At 36.2% G+C, this 19535-nt stretch overlaps 1 protein-coding gene across 21 annotated transcripts in view; it reads right to left on the bottom strand.

The window, feature by feature from the left end:
• Positions 1-798: 798 nt before the first annotated feature.
• The window catches only part of C2CD5 (C2 calcium dependent domain containing 5), a 57189-nt gene continuing 38452 nt past the window's right edge, over positions 799-19535 (bottom strand). For 18 of the 21 annotated variants that reach the window (XM_015627915.3, XM_015627919.3, XM_015627920.3 and 15 more), the window contains 15 exons: positions 18244-18435; positions 17361-17547; positions 16212-16376; positions 15755-15895; positions 14042-14105; positions 12145-12206; positions 11573-11671; positions 11070-11159; positions 10752-10839; positions 9649-9735; positions 8007-8057; positions 6895-6996; positions 5885-6075; positions 2937-3083; positions 799-2252 (listed from right to left, as the gene is read on the bottom strand). In XM_015627915.3, coding sequence (XP_015483401.1) covers positions 2121-2252; positions 2937-3083; positions 5885-6075; positions 6895-6996; positions 8007-8057; positions 9649-9735; positions 10752-10839; positions 11070-11159; positions 11573-11671; positions 12145-12206; positions 14042-14105; positions 15755-15895; positions 16212-16376; positions 17361-17547; positions 18244-18435 — 1798 coding nt within the window. In that variant the 3' untranslated portion in view covers positions 799-2120. Of the gene's footprint in view, positions 2253-2936; positions 3084-5884; positions 6076-6894; positions 6997-7188; positions 7243-8006; positions 8058-9648; positions 9736-10751; positions 10840-11069; positions 11160-11572; positions 11672-12144; positions 12207-14041; positions 14106-15754; positions 15896-16211; positions 16377-17360; positions 17548-18243; positions 18436-19535 lie in introns of all 21 variants that reach the window. The other 3 variants (XM_015627922.3, XM_015627936.3, XM_015627917.3) reach the window with 2 other exon arrangements.

Here is a 19535-nt window from a genome sequence, read left to right on the forward strand (position 1 = left end):
AAACAATATAAAGGATAATTAACTCCCAAAATATTAGAATTACAGGATCATAGAGTGGTTTGCATTGGAACAGCTTCCAAAAGTTCATCTTTTGGGAGGAGAGGGGAGGTGTTGAGGAGGGTGTTCAGGGGTTGTTGGGTGCATGTTGGGAGTGGACACCTTCCACTAGACCAGGTTGCTTGAGCCCCATCCAACCTCATATTCCAGGGATGGGGCAGCTACAATTTCCCTGGGCAACCTCTGCCAGGGCCTCATTACCCACAGGGAGAAATTTCTTCTTAATATCCAATCCAAACTTACTCTCTTGTCAGTTTGAAGCCATTCCGCCTTGTCCTATCACTCCAGGCCCTTGTAAATAGTTTCTCTCCACCCTTCTTGTAGGCTCTCTTCAGGCACTGTAAGGCCACCATGATGTCACCCCACAGCCTCCTCTTCTCCAGGCTGAACAATCCTAATTCTCCCTGCCTTTCCTCACAGCAGAGGTGCCTCCTCTGGACTCACTCCAACAGCTCCACGTCCTTCCTGTGCTGGAACCCCTGGGCTGGATGCAGCTCTGCAGGCCAGGTCTCACTGGAGTGGGGCAGGATTGCCCCTGCTGCCCATGGGGCTTTGGATGCAGCCTGGGATACAATTTTCAGCCCAGGATACAATTTTCAGCCCAGGATACAATTTTCAGCCCAGGATACAGATGAAGTTGTAACACACTATACAAAAAATATTCCTCTGAGGAGAATGGGGGTGGGACATCCTTACTACACCCATCTTACACATTTACTTAATGTACATATATTAAGACAGTGGATTTTATAAAGAGATTTATTGTGCAAGAATGATTTTTCATGCTCATTTACAATGAAATAATTAATTTTAACAAATAATCATGCCATTGCTTAATTTCAACACTAAACAGAATATTTACATTCAAGTTTACAACTTTGTTCAAGTTCCATGTACAATATTGTCAGAATTAAGCAAGAATGCATCTTCAAATAAAAGTTGATGTTCTTTTGGTTGTTTTTTTTTTTTACAATAGAGTATCACCTTTCAGACTTTTACTGGAAATGACAAATTTCCTGTCTTTGCAGTACCCTTATTTCCCAGCTACAGCACTGGAAAAGAACAAAAAAATCCCAAACAAAACCCCAAACACAAAAGCAACCTGCAGGAACCAGTGTCACACACACACATCAATCTCCAGTTAGCCAGGCATTTAAACAGAAAGGAGGCTGCAGAATAACCTCTGCACAACTGAGTTTTGAGGGACTGTTTATGTTGTCCTTGAAACAAGGACATTTCTGCCTTAAGAAAATGAATCTCAGGACAATTCTTTCACAAAGTCTTAAATAACAAAAAGACCTGCTTTGTGAATACTGAAGTGAACATCTTATAATAGCACCAGACACACCCTGGAACTTTTTGTTGTGTTCTGGGTTTTTTTTTTTTGTCCCACCACAGAGATGCTCAGGATCACAGCATTGTGGTCTGTCAGCTTTTAAAAAACAATTAAAAAAACAAAAAACACCCCCAAATATAAAAACAACAGCAAAACAAGAAAAAAATACTTTTAATGTGCAGAAATTCAGACCCTAACTTTTTGGTACTGCTTTTTCCTCTTCACACTCTACAGTGGAAAGGAATTTCAGAGTCCAGCCTATGTTTTCTTGGCCTGCACACAAATCTCTCCTTTCTTCCTCAAAGGTTTCCAACACAGGCACCTCGCTCCCACCCTGACCCAAGCTGAGTATCAGCCCAGACAACACTCAAACTCAGAAATGGTTCTGAATGACAACTTATGATGGTCCCACTGAACAGCTCAAAAAAGCAACAGAATTTTTCCTTCATTCCACAGTTCCATGTGATGCCTGCTATTGTAATCCATGTTCTGCTATCAGTGCTTCACCTGCTGCCTGGTTTCACAGAGGCCAGGAACAGCAATAGAAGAACCAGAGCACACCTGCTCTGACTTATGTAAGTTATATGACAATAAAAAAAGAGTGATTGTCTTGGATTTTGGCTGTGAATGTCATGGAGAAATACTGACTTTGAAGATGCAAACCTGAACAGTCCCACATTTTAAATAATCTTTACATTTTGCAGAGACTACTTCACTTGTTCTGCCTTCATGTTGTAACATCTCCTGCAGAACTTGCAGGCTGAGGAGCAGCTGTAGAAGGCTGCACTGGCAGCATTTCTAGCTCAGATTCACGGACAAAGATGACAGCATCACCACTGACATTGATCAAACACTGAGCCTGCAAAAAAAAGACAATACACAGTTACCAAACGTTAAACAATAATATATTTTTTGTTTACTTATATCTGCTAAATATAACTACACAGAAAAATCAACAGAGACTGGGAGAAGGACAAATTATTAGAATTTATTAGTGAAGCAACCTGAGCTATATTTTCTTCTCTATCTGCTCACTTATGTGCTACCAAACATGCAGATGGATTCTAGGAAGACCACCCACAGATGAAATATCTGGATATCTGTACTAGCTTTCATTACTGTTTTGAACATATTTGATTTATTGAATATTTATTGTCTTTACAAATTAAGGTTTGTCTTTTCATGTACAAAATGTAGCATTTTACATCAGCAACTCCACATATTTTTACATGGAGTTAGGATGGAAATCCTACATTGCAACATCATAAATACCAAGTAAGTTCTGCACTACTGTGCAACTGTTTCCTGCAATTTACTTCATTCTAGCAAGCTCGGTTCTTTTATCCATCTGTGTATTTATGAAGCATCCTCATAACTTTGTGTTAATACAGTAACACTCTTGGATTCTTCAAACATTATCCCAAGATATCAAGAAATGTTGTGCAGGTTTGGTTCTACAGCACTGGTGGTTTTTGAAGACATAAAATGCATATCTGTATCATACTAACCACAAGAGCACCTTTTATTTCACATACTAATGTACCTGATTTTTGTTTGGGTTCTCCATGAAAACACACTGCTTCATTATGTATGACACAACTGCATTCCCTCCCAGAGCTGCAACATGAGCTCTCACCATGGCAAACACTTCAGCAATAAAAGCGTGGAGGAAACCACTGACACCACCCTCCTAGAATGGAAAAAATATACATTACAAATTATATTACATCTAGCTACAAGATGCTGAGTACTTCTCTTACATATTTATTAGCTGAATAATTTACTGAATCCTAATCTCCATTTAAGTGTGGAGAACTTAAAAACCATTCACTGTGTAATGGGTCACAGTTATAAATCAGAGAGAGACCATTTACAGGGACCATTTACAGGACAAGATGGAATAGCTTCAGATTAACAGGCATAGATTGGATATTGGGAAGAAACTGTTCCCTGTGACAGTGTTGAGGCCCTGGCACAGGTTGCCCTGAACCGTGGCTGCCCCTGTGTCCCTGGTGCATCCAAGGCCAGGCAGGATGGGGCTTGGAGCAGCCTGGGATAGTGGAAGGTGCTCCTGCCCATGGCAAGGAGGTGGAACAAGAGGGCCTTTAAGGTCCCTTCCAATCCAAACTGTTCTATGGTTGTATAAAATTCTTGGAAATTCCCAGTAAGGAGTGACCACTACCTTTGATCACTGCAACTACATGTATGTTAATGACTGTCATTAGCTCTCTACACTCACTAAACAAATGATCCCTCAAAATAAAAAGTAAGCAAAGAGTAAAGAAGAGACCTAAGCTATTCAAGCTATTCATTTTTTTTACTTTCACCCTTGATGCACAAAGGAACTCCTAGCCATCTCATTTCATTAATTTTTTTGACTTGATGGAGCATTTTTACTTTGGTGCAAAACTGAAGAATTTAAACAGATGTCAAAGGAGAAGGAAAGCAACCAAGTATGGATTTTCCTAATAAATCCTTATAAAAGAATATGAACAACTACATTGTGGGGAAAAATCTATTGCACACGGAACAGGCAACCAATCAAAGAAATAAAAATCCACAGAAAATGCTGAGAAAAGAAACTGATCAAAACAGAGCTCACTGTTGGTTCAAAATACATATAAAATTTCAAAATTCAAGTGAAAGGCAAGACCACTAGACTTCCCACATGACTGTGTGTGTGTGTGTGTGTGACTGGAAAAAATGGAAGAGGCAGGTAGATGAAGAGACTGAGCTAAGCTGAATTTCTAAGGGCTTTGCTCATTCCTAAAAGTATGTTCCCTGAACAGACTCATAAAGGCATTAAAAAAACCTATCTTGGATGAAAATTTACAAACAAAAGGGACAGGTATAATTTTATCAAATCCAGCATAAAGCCATAATGAAGTCAACTACAGCAAGAAATCAAAATGCAATACAAGTTCATAATTCTCATGGAATTTTGACTTTGTCCAAGTATTTTAAAGGTACAACAACTGATGGGGAAAAAAATATTATAAAACTAACACAACATTGGATGACAATAGGTAACCAAACTATTGTAAACACCCCGCTGTAAACAGCAAAGCCTAAGAACAATGGATTAATCTGACTTCAAATTATCATTAATTTTTTATTCTGGTATATACTTCAGCACTACCACAAGCAAAACATAAAGCAATATAAACAAAAATGCTGGTCATTACTTTTTTGTAGGACCTGAACCACACATTGCTAGAGTTGGAGATAATGACTACTCTGTTCTGACTCCATTATAACTCACAGCAATCCTATAGTAAGAGTAGTTTGTGACTCAGCCTGGGTAGCTGAAATAAATTAGCTCCCCTAGGTGCTGGAAAGAGCACAGCATCCCAGGGACTGTGCAACATTCCAGCTTCATGAAGGAACTGAATCAAACACTTGAGTGACCTATCCTTGTTGGGATCTGCTATCACAGATACCAAAGCTTATCAGCTATTGAGAATTTGTACCTACAGAATCTGCACTTAGTACAGGAATGTCTTGTAACCACTTCCCTGCTGACATACTTTTGAAAACACTGTCCTTTTCACACATGGATTTCTCAAGTTAAAAGGGAAAGTTAAAACTATCTTTTAAGATCCAAACAAAATGTTTGTCTGATCCAAGTTTCTCTAGAGAGCTCACAGCCCATTTTGAGGAAGCCTGATCATTTTTATTAACATCTACCCTGTAATTTTAGCAATGTGTAATTAGGAGAAAACAGCAAACTCTTCAGACAAACCAGGCAAGAGGTACACTCTATTTCTGTGGCCAAAAGCAAAGATACAGCTACTTCCTAAAAGGACAGGAAAATTATAAGGAACATGGCTTGCATTTTGACATGCTGTAGTGGTTAGACACATGCTCAGAGGATTATTTGTTTTCCCAATGCAGACTGGAGATCAGGGTTTGAACATCACCTCTAAGCTCCTTGTGTGGTCATGGACTCATGGTTTAATTTTTGACACTCATCACACAAAGCTTTGTTACAGAGAATGCACAGAATGTAATGTTAAAAATTAGCATAATTTATGATATGGGCGATGTTATATTAACCAAATAATTTTAAAATCCAAATACACTGTGAAAGTTCATCACTGAGCTTGCTAAACCAGGGAAGAATAGATGACTTATTTTTTTTTTCTTTAGCATTTAATTTGGGTTCAAATTATCCCCATTTCTACCACTGTTGGTCAAAGACATTTTTTCCATATATTTCTGTTTAAGAACTCGCTGTTTTAGTGTTCTGTCTAATTCAATAGCAACGGTAATTGTTAATTAACCCCTTCCTAGCAGTGCCAAACACAAAACAGCTTTGTGTACACCACGACTAGAGCAGTACAATGGAACTGGCTCTGCACTCAGCACCTTCCCACAAATGACACAAATTCTACTCCCTGGCTGTGCCACACCCCAACTCAAACCTCTGATTCTTACAATTAATAAAAAATTATTCCCTGACACAAAATGAATCCCTGCCACACAGCTCACCTCACGCAAAGAAGTGGTTTCTCGTATAAAAAACATGTTGATTATGCCAAGATATTTGGTTATTTTCGCCCCAGGGAGAAAGGAAAGAGGTGTCATCTTAACAACTGAGACAGTGGAATTGGTGCATGACGGGACAGAACGGTGCCGTAAGTATCCCTCAGCCAATGGACTTGCTTTTTCAAGGGAAGTAGCTGAAAAATGGAAAAAAATAGGAGAAAATAACTATCAAGATCCATCACTGTTCCTCAAAACATAAAAACTCTTCGTTATGGTTTTCCAAATAGCTTGGTGACAACATTCAGCTGCCTGTGATGCTCAGCCATATACGTGAGAAAGGAAATCATCATGCAAAGCATGCAAAAGGAGACAAGAAGCTGAAATGGCTTTTATTTGAAAGAGTGGCATTCCTGCAAAAGGAAAACATTGAGGCGAGCAGCTGCACATACAACCATCAGTTATAATGTGAAGGTAAAGAAAAAAGTGCCAACATTTTGAAACATGTATTCTGCTGGAAGAATAAATTATAGGAAGTGTGAAAGTTGTTGTGTTTCCCCAGTGCAGCATTTTCCATTAAAACAGGTATTAATCTCTGGTAATTTAAGCAAGATAGTCAGACCTGCGGCCAAAGAACTACTGAAAACCAACTCACCACTTGCTAATTTAGTGACCACTGCCTTGACTGTCCCCTTGGTGATTGCTTCCTCTTTCTCTCACCCCCAATTTTCCAAGATCATACATACACCTACATCCATGCAGTGGATGTTATACAATTAGTAGGCGTACACATGTATGGGGAACTAATTACATCAAGACTTTCTTTTGCTTTTTATGCTACTGGTTCATCATCCCTATGTGAGGTTACAGAACAATGTCAGCAGTTTTCACATTCAGGAATTCATTCTACACGTGATCTGCAATGCTACTGCTGGGCAGGGCACTCCTCTAAGTCACCACTGGGAAATCAGAGATATGTCTCAGATTATCAGAACGTGGTAGAAACAGCCGCCTACTTGTCTTAATTGATCCGCGCCTTATGGTCTGAGCTTTCAGTTTAATGAGCTCTATCCAGCTGTTGCATCTGTCTGCAAAGGAACTGTAATCAACTGCCGTTGCTGGAAACACAGACAAAAAAACAAAAGAAAAAAAAACAGAAAAAAAATATATGGATGATGTCTCTTGCTCATCTCAATGCTCCTTTTTGAGGAAGCAATGATTTGTGTCTGAGAGAGAACAACCATCCGTTTGCAGGTCTGTTTAAAAGGAAAAGTTACAGGATAGGTCTGGACTTGTCCAAACCAAAGTACCGATTTCTGGTGATGTCCCAGCTCTGAACCAACTGCCTGAGTGGGACTTCAGCACTGAAAAAACATGCAAATACAGTAATTAAGGACTTATGCTAGATTAGTTTTTTTTTAAATCTCAATTAAGGTTGTAAGTTATGGCTTTTTAAACTTTATTTAAGCCTTTTTTAATTTTCATTGCTTTTTTTTTTCCTTACAAACAGCTGCTGATCAGGATTTAAACTTCTCAACTGTCTTTATCAGTAACTAACCTACAGACAGGAAAAAAAAAAAGCTTTGGTGATGAGGGTAAGAGTCACAAACTGAAACAACACCTCTGTTTTAAACAAAAATTAATCATCAGAACAGTCTTCCTTGCCCCAACATCCTCCCTCCAACACCCCTCCCATTATGATTACAATAAGAAATAAGAGTTGTTTCTGCTATGACTTTTGGTATTAGTTGCAGGGGTGTTTGCACATCTTTAAAAAAAAAAGAGAGGGTTGCAAACACCGTTTCTTCATTATCCTGAAGAAACGGGAGGAACACATGCTAACTTCAGACTAACACAGGCAAAACAGCTCTCTTCCCAAGGACTCATTTTCTGTCAGATAAAAAGTTGTATCAATGTACCTGACAGAAAGGCTGTAATTATCAACAAACCTAACTTTTATAATGAAAAATCATATCAAAATATTAGGGTATCATTAAGCCACACCAGAGCATGCATTCTCAGTTAAGTAGTAAACACTTCCTGGATTAAGGCACATCCAAAAAGAGTATACCAATATCCCAAGAATGCTCATTCTGTTCTGGCAGATGGCTAAGTTAAGGAAACTCACCTCTCTGAGCAGCAGGAATACCTGTGTGGGAACTTGCACCCTCCAGGACTTCTAATAAAACAAAATTAATTCTGTTCAGATAATCTGTTAAGCAGAGTCAGGAAGTACAGGTAGACAACAGCTTCCAAGAAAGATGGGAGTGACTATTTACAAGGGCCTGGAGTGACAGGACAAGGGGGAATGGCTTCAAACTGACAGTATGTTTAGATTAGATATTAGGAAGGAATTCTTCCCTGTGAGGATGGAGACTGCCCAGGGAAGTTGTGGTTGCCCCATCCCTGGAAGTCTTCAAGGCCAGGTTAGATGGGCTCAGAGCACCCTGATCTAGTGGAAGGCGTCCCTGCCTAGAGCAGAGGGCTGGAAGGAGATGATCTTTAAGGTCCCTTCCAACCCAAATTACTCCACAATTCTCTGACCCTTATAAAAGATTTCAGAGTCAAGTTCAAAAAAGCTCCACTCTCCATATAGTACACTGTGTACTTTGATAACAGAGTTAGTACAAATAATTCACTTTACTGAACCTACCTTGCAATTTTAATATGTTCATTTATTAAAGGCCACTACTATACAATTTTTAAATATTTTTAAAACAACCATCCTACAGAAAAGTAAAAATATATTAAATAACCTGTTAAGTATATCTAAGTACAATGAAATTGTGAAGAAATGACAGATGGAATAATTTTCTGGCTGAACTGCTCTGTCTACAGCATGATATGGAATGTGGAGAACATCAGGAAAAGGGGTAGACAGGAACAGGTTGCCCTCCACTTGTCATTGCCCAGCACACAAGGGAGCACAGTCCAGTAATGAGTACAGAGACAACAGCAGAAATTTCTGGACAGCTTCTTTTTGAAAATAAAAAATGTAGCAAATTAAAAGTTAAGCATTAAAAAAAAATAAAAATCATTAAGAATCTTTCTCTGGCCTCTGGAAATACAAGTAAATGTGGTAGACACCCGTCTTCACACAATTGATGTAATGGCAAAAAAGGTAGTTCAAACATTTACACTAATTCCCAGATATTTAATTTCTTCTCAGTAACCATTTTGGTAGATAATCCAACAAGGAAGAAGGAATTAAAGACGGCTGATTTCAATGAATTGAATTTTTAATGCTGTCATAGAAGAACTGTGACAACCATTCTTGGAATGCAGCTCTATCTCAGGTAAAATACAGCAGCTACAATGTGCTGCACTGTACAGATTATTTACTATACAAGTTTAGGTTCCTTTTACTTAAAGGAAATTTGCAAACAACCAGTATTTGGTAGATAAAGTACTTCACATCATGAAAACAATGAGATTAATTATGTGAGGCTGAGAAAACATGGAGGTACTTTATATGGGTCATTTATAGTGTGTGACAATTATGTCAAATGACACCCAACACCCAGTGGTTTGCAGCACCTTCAATATTCTAAATGCAAAGACAGGAAATACAGACAGAATGATCAGCCAAGCCATCTTCTGCAACTCTCAAAAAAACTGACAACAGGAGTAAATATACCCATTATGCTTAGGCAGCAAAGCACATTTAAAGCCTGTGAAAGTACGGATATTTTAAAGCCTCTACAACTATGAAAGAGCAGAATTCAAAATCCATAAAAAACAACACTTTAACATTCTTCCCCTTAACTGACCTTTAGATGGAGAGAATGATTGAGAAGAAAGAGGATCAGAGCAAAGTTCCAAGGGAAATTGTAGCTGTTCTTCATTGTCTGTAGATGCTTCAACAAAGAAAACATGGCCAACTGATAATTAACCCCCAAAATAAGATTTGCCAGTAATTACAAGCAGAGTCAATTTAGTCAGGTCTGACTCGAACAGGTATTTTCAGCATGTGCATAAAGTAATGCAATTCTGCAGAAACAGGAGTATGACAACAAATCCAGCTGCAACATTGAACAGAATTTTTGTTCCATTGAAAAGGATTTGAAATATTTTGGAAAAAAATAAAATCTGTTCATGCATTTTTGTTTTGATTCTGCAGTTGGATCCAAGTCAGCTATTATAATAAAATTAGCAATCATTTCACAGGAAAGAAAACTGTTATTACTGAAGAAGTAAGATATAACTTATGTTTTAGAAGCACATGATAGAATTGACTATCCTCAGTGTTCTCTCTGAATTCTCACTTCCAGACTGCACACATACATTTCTAGCTTAAGATGGTACTTCATTAGCAAGGTGACATATGCAGAACACAGTAGTCTCTTCCATTCCCTTCACTGTTTCACTGAGTTACAAAACTATTACTGACCTGCTTAAGGATTTTCCTAAGGTTAGGGTTTTTAAAAAGTATTATGAATAATTTACTTTCCGCCTTCTTAAAGTATGGACAAAATTTCTACTTATAATCTGATGATTTATACCACATGTTCCAAAATACAACAGAAATGTCATCATCTGTTAAACCAACCTTTTAGAGAAAAATAATCCAAGTAGTATCATAAAAAGAATAAGTACTATAAATTTGTTGATTATGTAAAATAAGTACCTAGTACTTATTGGCCAACTGATAAGTAAGTCATCCTTCTGGAGGTCAAGTACATGAACTCTAAAACACCTCTATGTGTTGAGAGTACTTCCCTGAAAAATATCTAGATTTGAACTTGATGATCTTTTGGGGTCCCTTTCAACTCAGAATAGTCTGCGGTCTGTCATCTGTATACGTAACTGAAATTAAAATCCAGACTCATTAGGCACTGGGGATAAAAAAGGAAAGATTCCTCACAATAGTTACCTCTTTGCTGTGATTTTTCTGTAGGTGCTTTGTTGGCTTGTAGTGCTTGGTGTTTGTCATATGTAATGGCAACAGCTGTGACTGCAATCTGCAAATCAGAAATATTTGGCATATAAGGTAAGTTGATCTCTTGTGCAATCTGAAAAATAATTTTGCAAACAAGCAGTTCTTTGCATAGAAACATATTAGGGGAAAAAAATTCTAAGAATTCACCAGACATAGCAGTAAAATCAAATCCTAGCCCAGTTTACCCTGAGCAGCAAATATTAACTAGGGCCATGCCTATGTGCTGGAAGTTAAAAACAGCAATTCACTTACCTGAACTAATTCATCCTCTGGCAGAGCAACTGTGAAGTTTACATGGCAAAGACAGCAGGGAACCATAGACCGGAGTTTAAAATACAAACTCTGTTGAAGACAGGATATTGTTTTGTGTTACACAGAAAAAAAAAAGTGTGATTTATTTCAGAGAAATTAAGGATCAAAACTTTTTTAATAGTAGAAGTCATCTAATGATAATAATTTTTTCTTGAAGAATTACAGGTGTGGAAAGTCAGGACAGAATGCAATCTACCGTGGAGCTGTCTTTCTATTTCTAGAGTATACTGCAAGTCAAAGGACTCCTTCAGATTCCAAAAGCTTTGGAAATCCCTAATATACTAAAAAAGGCTGAACCTATCTTCACAAAAACTCACAAACTAATTACAGATGCTTTGCAGTCTATTTTCAAAATTATGAGGCACACATTATTTTCAGTATAGCTGAATTTCACTTGGCTTCCATTTGAACACTTAAAAAAGTATTTGAAACAAGATCCTTACCTTCAACAGATTCTCACAGAGATCATTAAAGTTCTTATTGAGTGTTTGATTTGTTGGGTTAATGTTGCTTAATCTGGACACTCTAACTGCTGTGAACATCTGAATTAGAAACAAACATGGGGGTTTTTTGTCAACATATGCCAATATATTTTATCTAGTGTCTTAAATTCAAATTTACAAAGAAGTAAAACAATGTAAAATATGTTAGCATATATGTTAACTAAACAACAAAATATGTTAGCTAAGCAACAGTCATTAATCTGTTTACTTTAAGGGGCTTCAAACCTAGCCAAACCTTTCAAAAAGCCAAAACAAAACCTTGAAGCTCATATTTACTGTAATTTCTTTTTTATTTCTGTACTAGGTTATTTGTTACATAACAGCATTTAAAAAACAACAACAAAAAAAGGTTCTCATACCTTACTGCTCTTACCAAAATACTACTTTTATTTCTGTCATAAGGATGTCCCTTGAATTTATCTTTCAAAGTATGTATTTAAATTACATATTAAATGTACATCAGCACATTTCAATACAATTTAGCAAGAAGTTTCAATTTTGAATAATCTTACTTGAATTTCTGGTGTCCAGTTGTTTATACCAGGCATAATTTCTGTGTTGCAACTGTAAAAACCTGTGAAGAAAATATTTGGGGAAAAAATCTATTTTATACACTGCAATATAAAAATACTTGTAAAGGAAACATATGTGACAAGGTTTTCCAAGTATTTTCCCTCATGTGGTTTTTCATATTGAATAATACACCAGAAATGAGATCAACATTCAAAAAACAAAAATACAAAATGTTTGTAGGAGGGGCAAACACCCCAAATCCACAACTGCTCCACCTATTTCTATTAGATAAACAATGCACAAATGAGGAATTTCTTTAAAAAGGTGTGATATAAAAAGCTAAAAAGCCAACCTTTAACAGAGAGCACAAAAGGATGTATAGGAACTGCCATAGGGACTGAATGCAAATTAAAACCAGAAGTATAATGACTAAATTGCAGAGTAAAATAAGTTATTAACAGAAAATCAGTGATTCTGAAAGCCTGAATACACAGTTAAATAAGCAGAAACTAGGCCAATCTGGTAGAGCCTATACCAAAACACAAAATGAGCTAGAAAAGAAATTGTGTAGCAGCTTGCAGAGGGTATAAATATTAATAGACGGTCTTTGAGAACATCAAAAGCTGATATTCTGCTGGAAAATCAAATAAGATTTAGAAATAATGTGCAGAAATAGTAACATGAGAGCAGAAAACATGCTTTTCTTTTTACAGCAGTGTAGTAGAGCTTTCCACAACAGCAGAAAACCAGTCCCTTGTTTATTTGTGTTGAACAAGTGTCTGAAGGAGATATTGAACAAAAAGGCAAATGAAAAAGAAAGACTCTTATAAACCACAGAATGGACAAAAGATCAAACAGCTAATCAACACTGAACTCTTAACTTACTCCACTACCAGAGAAGAACATTCGTTAAATTTCAATTACTAAGGTGCTAATGTGGCTGGTCCTACTAATTATCTTAGTACAGGTACCTCTATTACTGATCCATAGCAACTTTTCCAGAAAAGGGAGATCATGCAAGAAAGGAGCAGATGGAAAAACAAGACTGCAGATGGGCTGATATCAATTTCCTAAGGAACAATCACTGCTCACAGGCTCTCAACAAGCACACAGAAATAAGCACCTGACTTATACCATCTACTTTGGACATCAGGAAGCATTTACAAAGTTCCTTCACCAAGGTCTCTTTTAACAAACTAAGAATGAAGCATCATCAAATGAAATGTAAACATAAGACTAGGAAAAGAGAGACAAAAATACTTAATTTTCACAGTGAAGACATCTGTAATTTTGGACTTTGTGCTTCAAACACATTAATAACTTACATGCAGAAGAGGATAAAGTAAGATGATTGCTGATGGCCTTAATTTAGGGCAATAAGGTCAACTGCAGCAGAACTGGATAATCAGTGAGGAATAAAAGATTTGGATAGTAATAGATAACTACAAGGACAGTTCTGGGCTTGACACAACTCAAAATTATTAACACTAATATCAGTTATTAGGAAGGAAACTAAGACTTTCTCAGAATAAACACAGGGAAATGCACTATAACAAGAGGAAGGACAAGGACAAATCAAATATCCAGAGCAGTTTCTATATAATGGACAACTATATTTGCCTCTAATCTAAATCAAACAGTTCTGCTGGGGAAGTTATGACATATCTATACAATAATAAATAGCATAAAGACAGCTGATACCAGGTAATAATTAGTTCTCTATTCTACTTTCATTAACCTGGAACCTACAAATTGGTAATTCAGTCTAAAAATCTTCAGAAACAGTAATATTGTCAGTTCTCTTGGAACTTTTAAAAGAATTTTAAATAAAACTAGTCATATTTTGTCATTTTGCAGCCTACAATATAAATTACAAAAATATGGTTGTAACTATACCAGAAGGTGGTGGAACATCTGTCAGTAAAGAATGTACATCTTCCATTGCATCTGTGTCATCAATCTGCAAAAAGGGAGTAATTGAGAAAATCATGTTGCTGTGCCAGTAAAAAGTTTCAGAAAGAAATAAAATAACCTCTATTCCATTCAAGCTTTAACACTCTTATTTTAGATCAGACTAAGAGCCCTGCTACCTTCTATAAATACTTCTGCTGTGTCTTTACATCCATCCTAACTTATTGAGCTGCAGGAAATCCAAATTTACCTCTAAGTCCCAACATTTTCTTATCAAGTGTTTTAGAAATGGTTTATAATTTAACTCCAGTATTGAAGTGTTTTGTCAAGTAATGTGCCTCCTTCTCACTCTCCATGCAAAAGGGTGTCTTTATTTTTCTCTTCGAAAAACAACCCAAAATTTAAACAAAACCAACCCAGATATCTTTACCTCTCATAACTGCCTTCTCAGCCTCTTTAAGCATATCCTCATCACAAGGAAGTTTTACTACTTTTTCTTACATAGCTGCAGTGACTAGTAATTTTACTCTTGAAAGCTTAGTCAGCAGTTTAACTAAATCTTCTGGAATATTGTTTCTGATATGCAATTAATCATCAGCAAAATATCCAATTTCTCAAATAAAACAGTAATAAATGATTGCACAGATAGAAAGTATTTTTTTCTATAAATGCCTTACAAAATCCTCTATTTTTTACAAAGGTATTCAACCTTTTTTGTAAAAGCACCAAACAATCTATTATTCCAAACTCTCCCAACCTGTTATTTTTTCACTCTCCTTTCATACCTATTTTCAAACAAACTGCTGTTATAATGCTCCCTCATTCTTCCTACCTACAACCTTTCTTCCAGATTATTTTCTCTGAAGATGGTGATTTGTGAAGATTAACAAAGCCTTAAATGTACCTTAGGCTGCAATTAGAGGCTGTATTTTTTCAGTCAGTGATAGGTATTTGTACTACCTGTATCTACAGGATAATCAAAACTCCTTTAACACTTGCTGGAGTATTAAAGACTTCAAAATGGACAATGTTCAATCACATCCTTGAATTTTAGAGGACAGAGAGGTAAAAGAAATCTATGTCCTTTATTTATCTGTAGGTGTTGTTCTTTCTAGTTGCAGCTGTAGAAAGAACTGGAAGGTATTGTCAGAAGCTGTGAATTCTTAAATTGTGAAAAGCAACAGCTGAAATTCAGAGAAGCTCCTTTTATGTGCTCTCTTGGCACAATCAGTTTTTTGAATGCTTTGAATTCTGGAAACTAATGAATGTTCAACTACAAAGGTAAGAGCTTTCAAACAGGAAGAAAATACAATCTTATTTGCTAAATAGAAAGTGTGACAACACAGAATCTCAGTGTTTATAAAAATAGAATTTAAATTTTTGATTAGTCTGATCTGCTCCTTGAAGCAAAGAGAAGGACATTTCTTAACAGCTCTTAATTACTATTCTAGAGATGGCTACGTATCCATGAACAGCAGGGCAATGTTTCTTCAGGTAGTCTGTAGACAGAGCTGTGCTTTAAGCAAATAGAATAAGAAATAGAGAGACAAAGCAAAATCTAGTACTTTTACTGATACAAAAGGGAAAAAGTATACAATTTAGGAACTGTTCTTGGAGACTAGGAAGATTTTTATTTTTTTTAAATATATATTTCAGGAGAAGAAAAGTATGAACATAAGTAGTGAAAATTTTTATCACCTCCAAGACAAAAGCATCTTTCTTCCCATGGGAAAGGTCAAGCTCTGTAACTTCATCAGAGCTTTCTGACTGAGATCTCAATAGCCTGGAACGTTGTCTTGGCTCTGGAATGGGAGACCCAATACTTTCTTCAGGTAACTCCTAAAAGGAATATAAGAACAGATGTTCTGCCCAGCTAAAAAATAATTCAACTCTACACAATATGTTAACAATTCTAAGGATCATATCATTCTGAACATTATACTACTGAGAAATATATCTAAATAATACCAAACTGATTTGTCTATGTGGCTAAAGAGATCTGAAAATTCCAGCAGCTCTCCAAAATACAGTGAAAAATGTCTGTATCTCTATTTATAAATAAATTTACATTTTGAATGACTCAGTAAGAAAAAATAGATATCTAGTGTACATATTTGAATCAGAATATTTTATTTTCAATTCAAGCTTTACTTACTGGAGGATTAATCTCATAAAGTTCCTTGTTTTTTGCTATTGTATCATTTATTTTCTTTTGCATATGGGATATGTGCTGTTCATAGGTGCCATCATTTGGAGTCTTCCCAGCAATCTGAATACCTCCAGGTGTTGGCAAAGCTGCTAAATACACACCTGTTGCAGACTTTTAAAAGTCACAAAGAAAAAGACAAGTATATAAGCATGAATTCCTAATATTTTCATATAAAGCTTTCCATAATGCTTATGCTAAAACTACACTGTAGCATTACAGCAAAATTACAGCAGTATCTGTTACAATAAATAACTAAACAGATCTCTCTCTTCTGTTCACTTATAAAAAAATCTTCATTATTCTTTTAAAAAAACTCCCTCCTTTTCATTTTTCATGGTGGAACCCTTAAACTCGCCTAAAAATTCCAAAGAAACTAAGAATTAAAGACTCTGCCGCAGTATGATTTGCATAAGTAAATAGTTTCTTACAGTTTTAGAAGATCTAAAATTTGGACAAACCATTTACAGAATCAGTGAGGTTGTGGCAACCCTTTTTCTATTTACAGGAAACAAATAATGAAAGACAAAAGAAGATGTCAACCATAATTACCCAAGCACCCTCTGATGCCGGAAGAAGCAGAGTATTTCACTATTCTAACCTAGCATGGCAGAATGGGGTTAGAAAATATTGTTAATGAACATTTCATGACTTTCTCAAATCTATCATTTATTTTTTCAGTTCCATCAAAGAAGAGGAAACAGACCTTCCCCTTGTTGCCAAATAACCAAAATATTTACTGACAGACTTAACTGACCTTATTTCTCATGGAACTGCAATTCAATTTGAAGAGCAGGGATCTCTTTGACAGGAATACCATAATTTTTTCTACAATTTGTGCCATTAAACTGTTCAAAAGTTTCTTTTACATTCATCCACTTACTAATCATTTTGTCTTCTACCATTTTCAAGAGATTTGAATCTTCTTCTGCTGGTTATGAAAGACAAGTCTGTCCTGATTTTACAATAATTAAGATACCTCGCTCTTAAAGTGATGTTTTAATAGTCTGGTCACTCTGAATCCCACAACACTTGCATGCCTTCCTGAAAAAATACTGTAAGAAAGCAAAAGAATCCCAGGATTCCAACTGTACTTACTGCCAAGCCCATCAGCATATTTTCCCCCACCGTGATCTGAATTCTCAGCCCGAAGAGGGCATTCATTCCTCTCAGCTTCAGTTTGTTCATCAGTTGTGTGTGCACTTCATACTCCATGAATGGCAAGAGGTTACTGATAGAGGTTGCATTTGCTTCAGCCTGAGCTTTCTTCTTCAGACGGCACAATCTGGCAACACAAATCAGCACAACAGAGCTTTAACAGATTTGTGAAGATTTGAAAGGGATCACAGGGCATCTTAATTTTTTTTCCTCATTGTATAACCTAATACAGCTTCTTTTCAATTCTTCCAGATTGCTGCAACAGTAAAATAAAATGCCAGTTCTTCACAAGAACTCCTTAAGAGAGTGTCATCTGAGAACTTTTATTTTCAGCTTTTCTTCTAGTAAGAACCTCAATGCAAACATCTATTTCTCTTGCTGCAAGCCTCAAACATTTCAGGCACAAGTACACAAAATTACTACTGTAATTTCTAGCACTAGAACTTTTAAAATTCCTATTAATACAGTTATCCAACACATACATTGGAAGGAAGGAAAAAACCCCAAAAACAAACCAAACCCAAGTGCCCTCGCAGCTAAAGCATTAACCATATTTATCTAAAAAGAATAAAACAAAGAGCATAGCAATCCCACCTCAGACTACACATTAGTCATCTGCCCCTCTTTGGGTTTAGTCCAACAAGCTGAAATTCAAAGCCCACACCAGTGCAATGATATCTCCAGAGAGAAATTTTATTCAAAAACACATGCTAATTGTATGTTTTATAATATAAGGTTTGATGACCCATCAGATTTTAGCAACAGGAATTCTTTCAAAGATCTACAAAACTTTACTAGACTAAGGAAGTATTTTGGCAGATACCTGGCTTGAATAAGACATCCCTTTCCAACAACTATTGCCTCTACAGGAAGGTCAATTGTGGTAAAAAGGACATCAGGAACTTTTTGCTTCCTGCAGTTGTAACAGTAAGTGAGGTGAGCAGGAAATGGCATGTTCAATTCATCATATGGGATATGGCAAAATCCACAACCTGGTGGTGAAGCTTCTTCAATCCTAAAAATACATTATGGAGAGAATACTTAAAACATCTGTATCTTGTTAACCATGATCAGAAAGTGCACATGTGTATAAAAATCTACAGAGACCTACTTAAACCATACACTGCGACTAAACTCTGCTCCATTATACCAACGTGACAAGTATTACAATATACAAATTAGAAGAAGAAAAGGTTGCACACTACTTGCCCAAATGCTATCAATAAAACTTGCATTGAAATTTCTTATGCAGGGATTGAGAAAAAGGACATTCAGTGACCAACAATTCATATAAAGCTGTAACATTACTGAACTGGCTTTAAGCAGTGTAACTTCTAAATATAATCCATGATACAACAGTTGTACAAAGAATACACTGTACCAAACCAAAAAAATCTCTTTTACATTCACTGTGTCCAAAACCCCATAAGAGTGGAAGAAAAACAGCAAACCAATCACCCTTCTGAGAAGCAGCACAACATATATTAACATTGTGAGAAGAAGAGCAAGATTATTTCCTAAGATAAGGTATCAGTTAAAACTCATTATTTGCTTACAACACATAGTCTCTCTCCCCCATGAGCAATACCCAGGAATGACCACTATAAAAATATGAACAGGGAAAGCACAGGCCAACTGCATCACTGCTAATTTATTCTGTTTCACATAAACAATTCTTCTCAGTGATTTTGAAGGGGTCATTAAGCAAATCTGACAGATTTGGAACATTAGTTACCAAAACACTATGGCAAATATATTTTGTGTTGAGCATGAGCTTTGTCTGTTTACCTGTTTTACCTCCCTCTGGCAATTCTAATCTATGCCAACACTCTTAGTAGCACCAAAATACATATTTTGATAAAAGTGCTATTTTCTTTATATTATGAACATGATATTTCTTTCTCTCCATCATATAGTGACTACAAAAAGAAGTATTTTACTTGTGGCTACAGTTTTTAAAACACTATCTAACCCAGAAGACAATAGTCTTCTGCTAAAGTAAAAGAATAAGAAATAATGCTATGTTGATTTGTTTATTATAGAAAAGGCAATGCAAGTGCTGAAGTGTAATAAATACCCTTGCTTATAACTAAAATAACCCCTTAAAATATTTGA

Source organism: Parus major, chromosome 1A, assembly GCF_001522545.3.
Source record: "Parus major isolate Abel chromosome 1A, Parus_major1.1, whole genome shotgun sequence".
NCBI lineage: Eukaryota > Metazoa > Chordata > Aves > Passeriformes > Paridae > Parus > Parus major.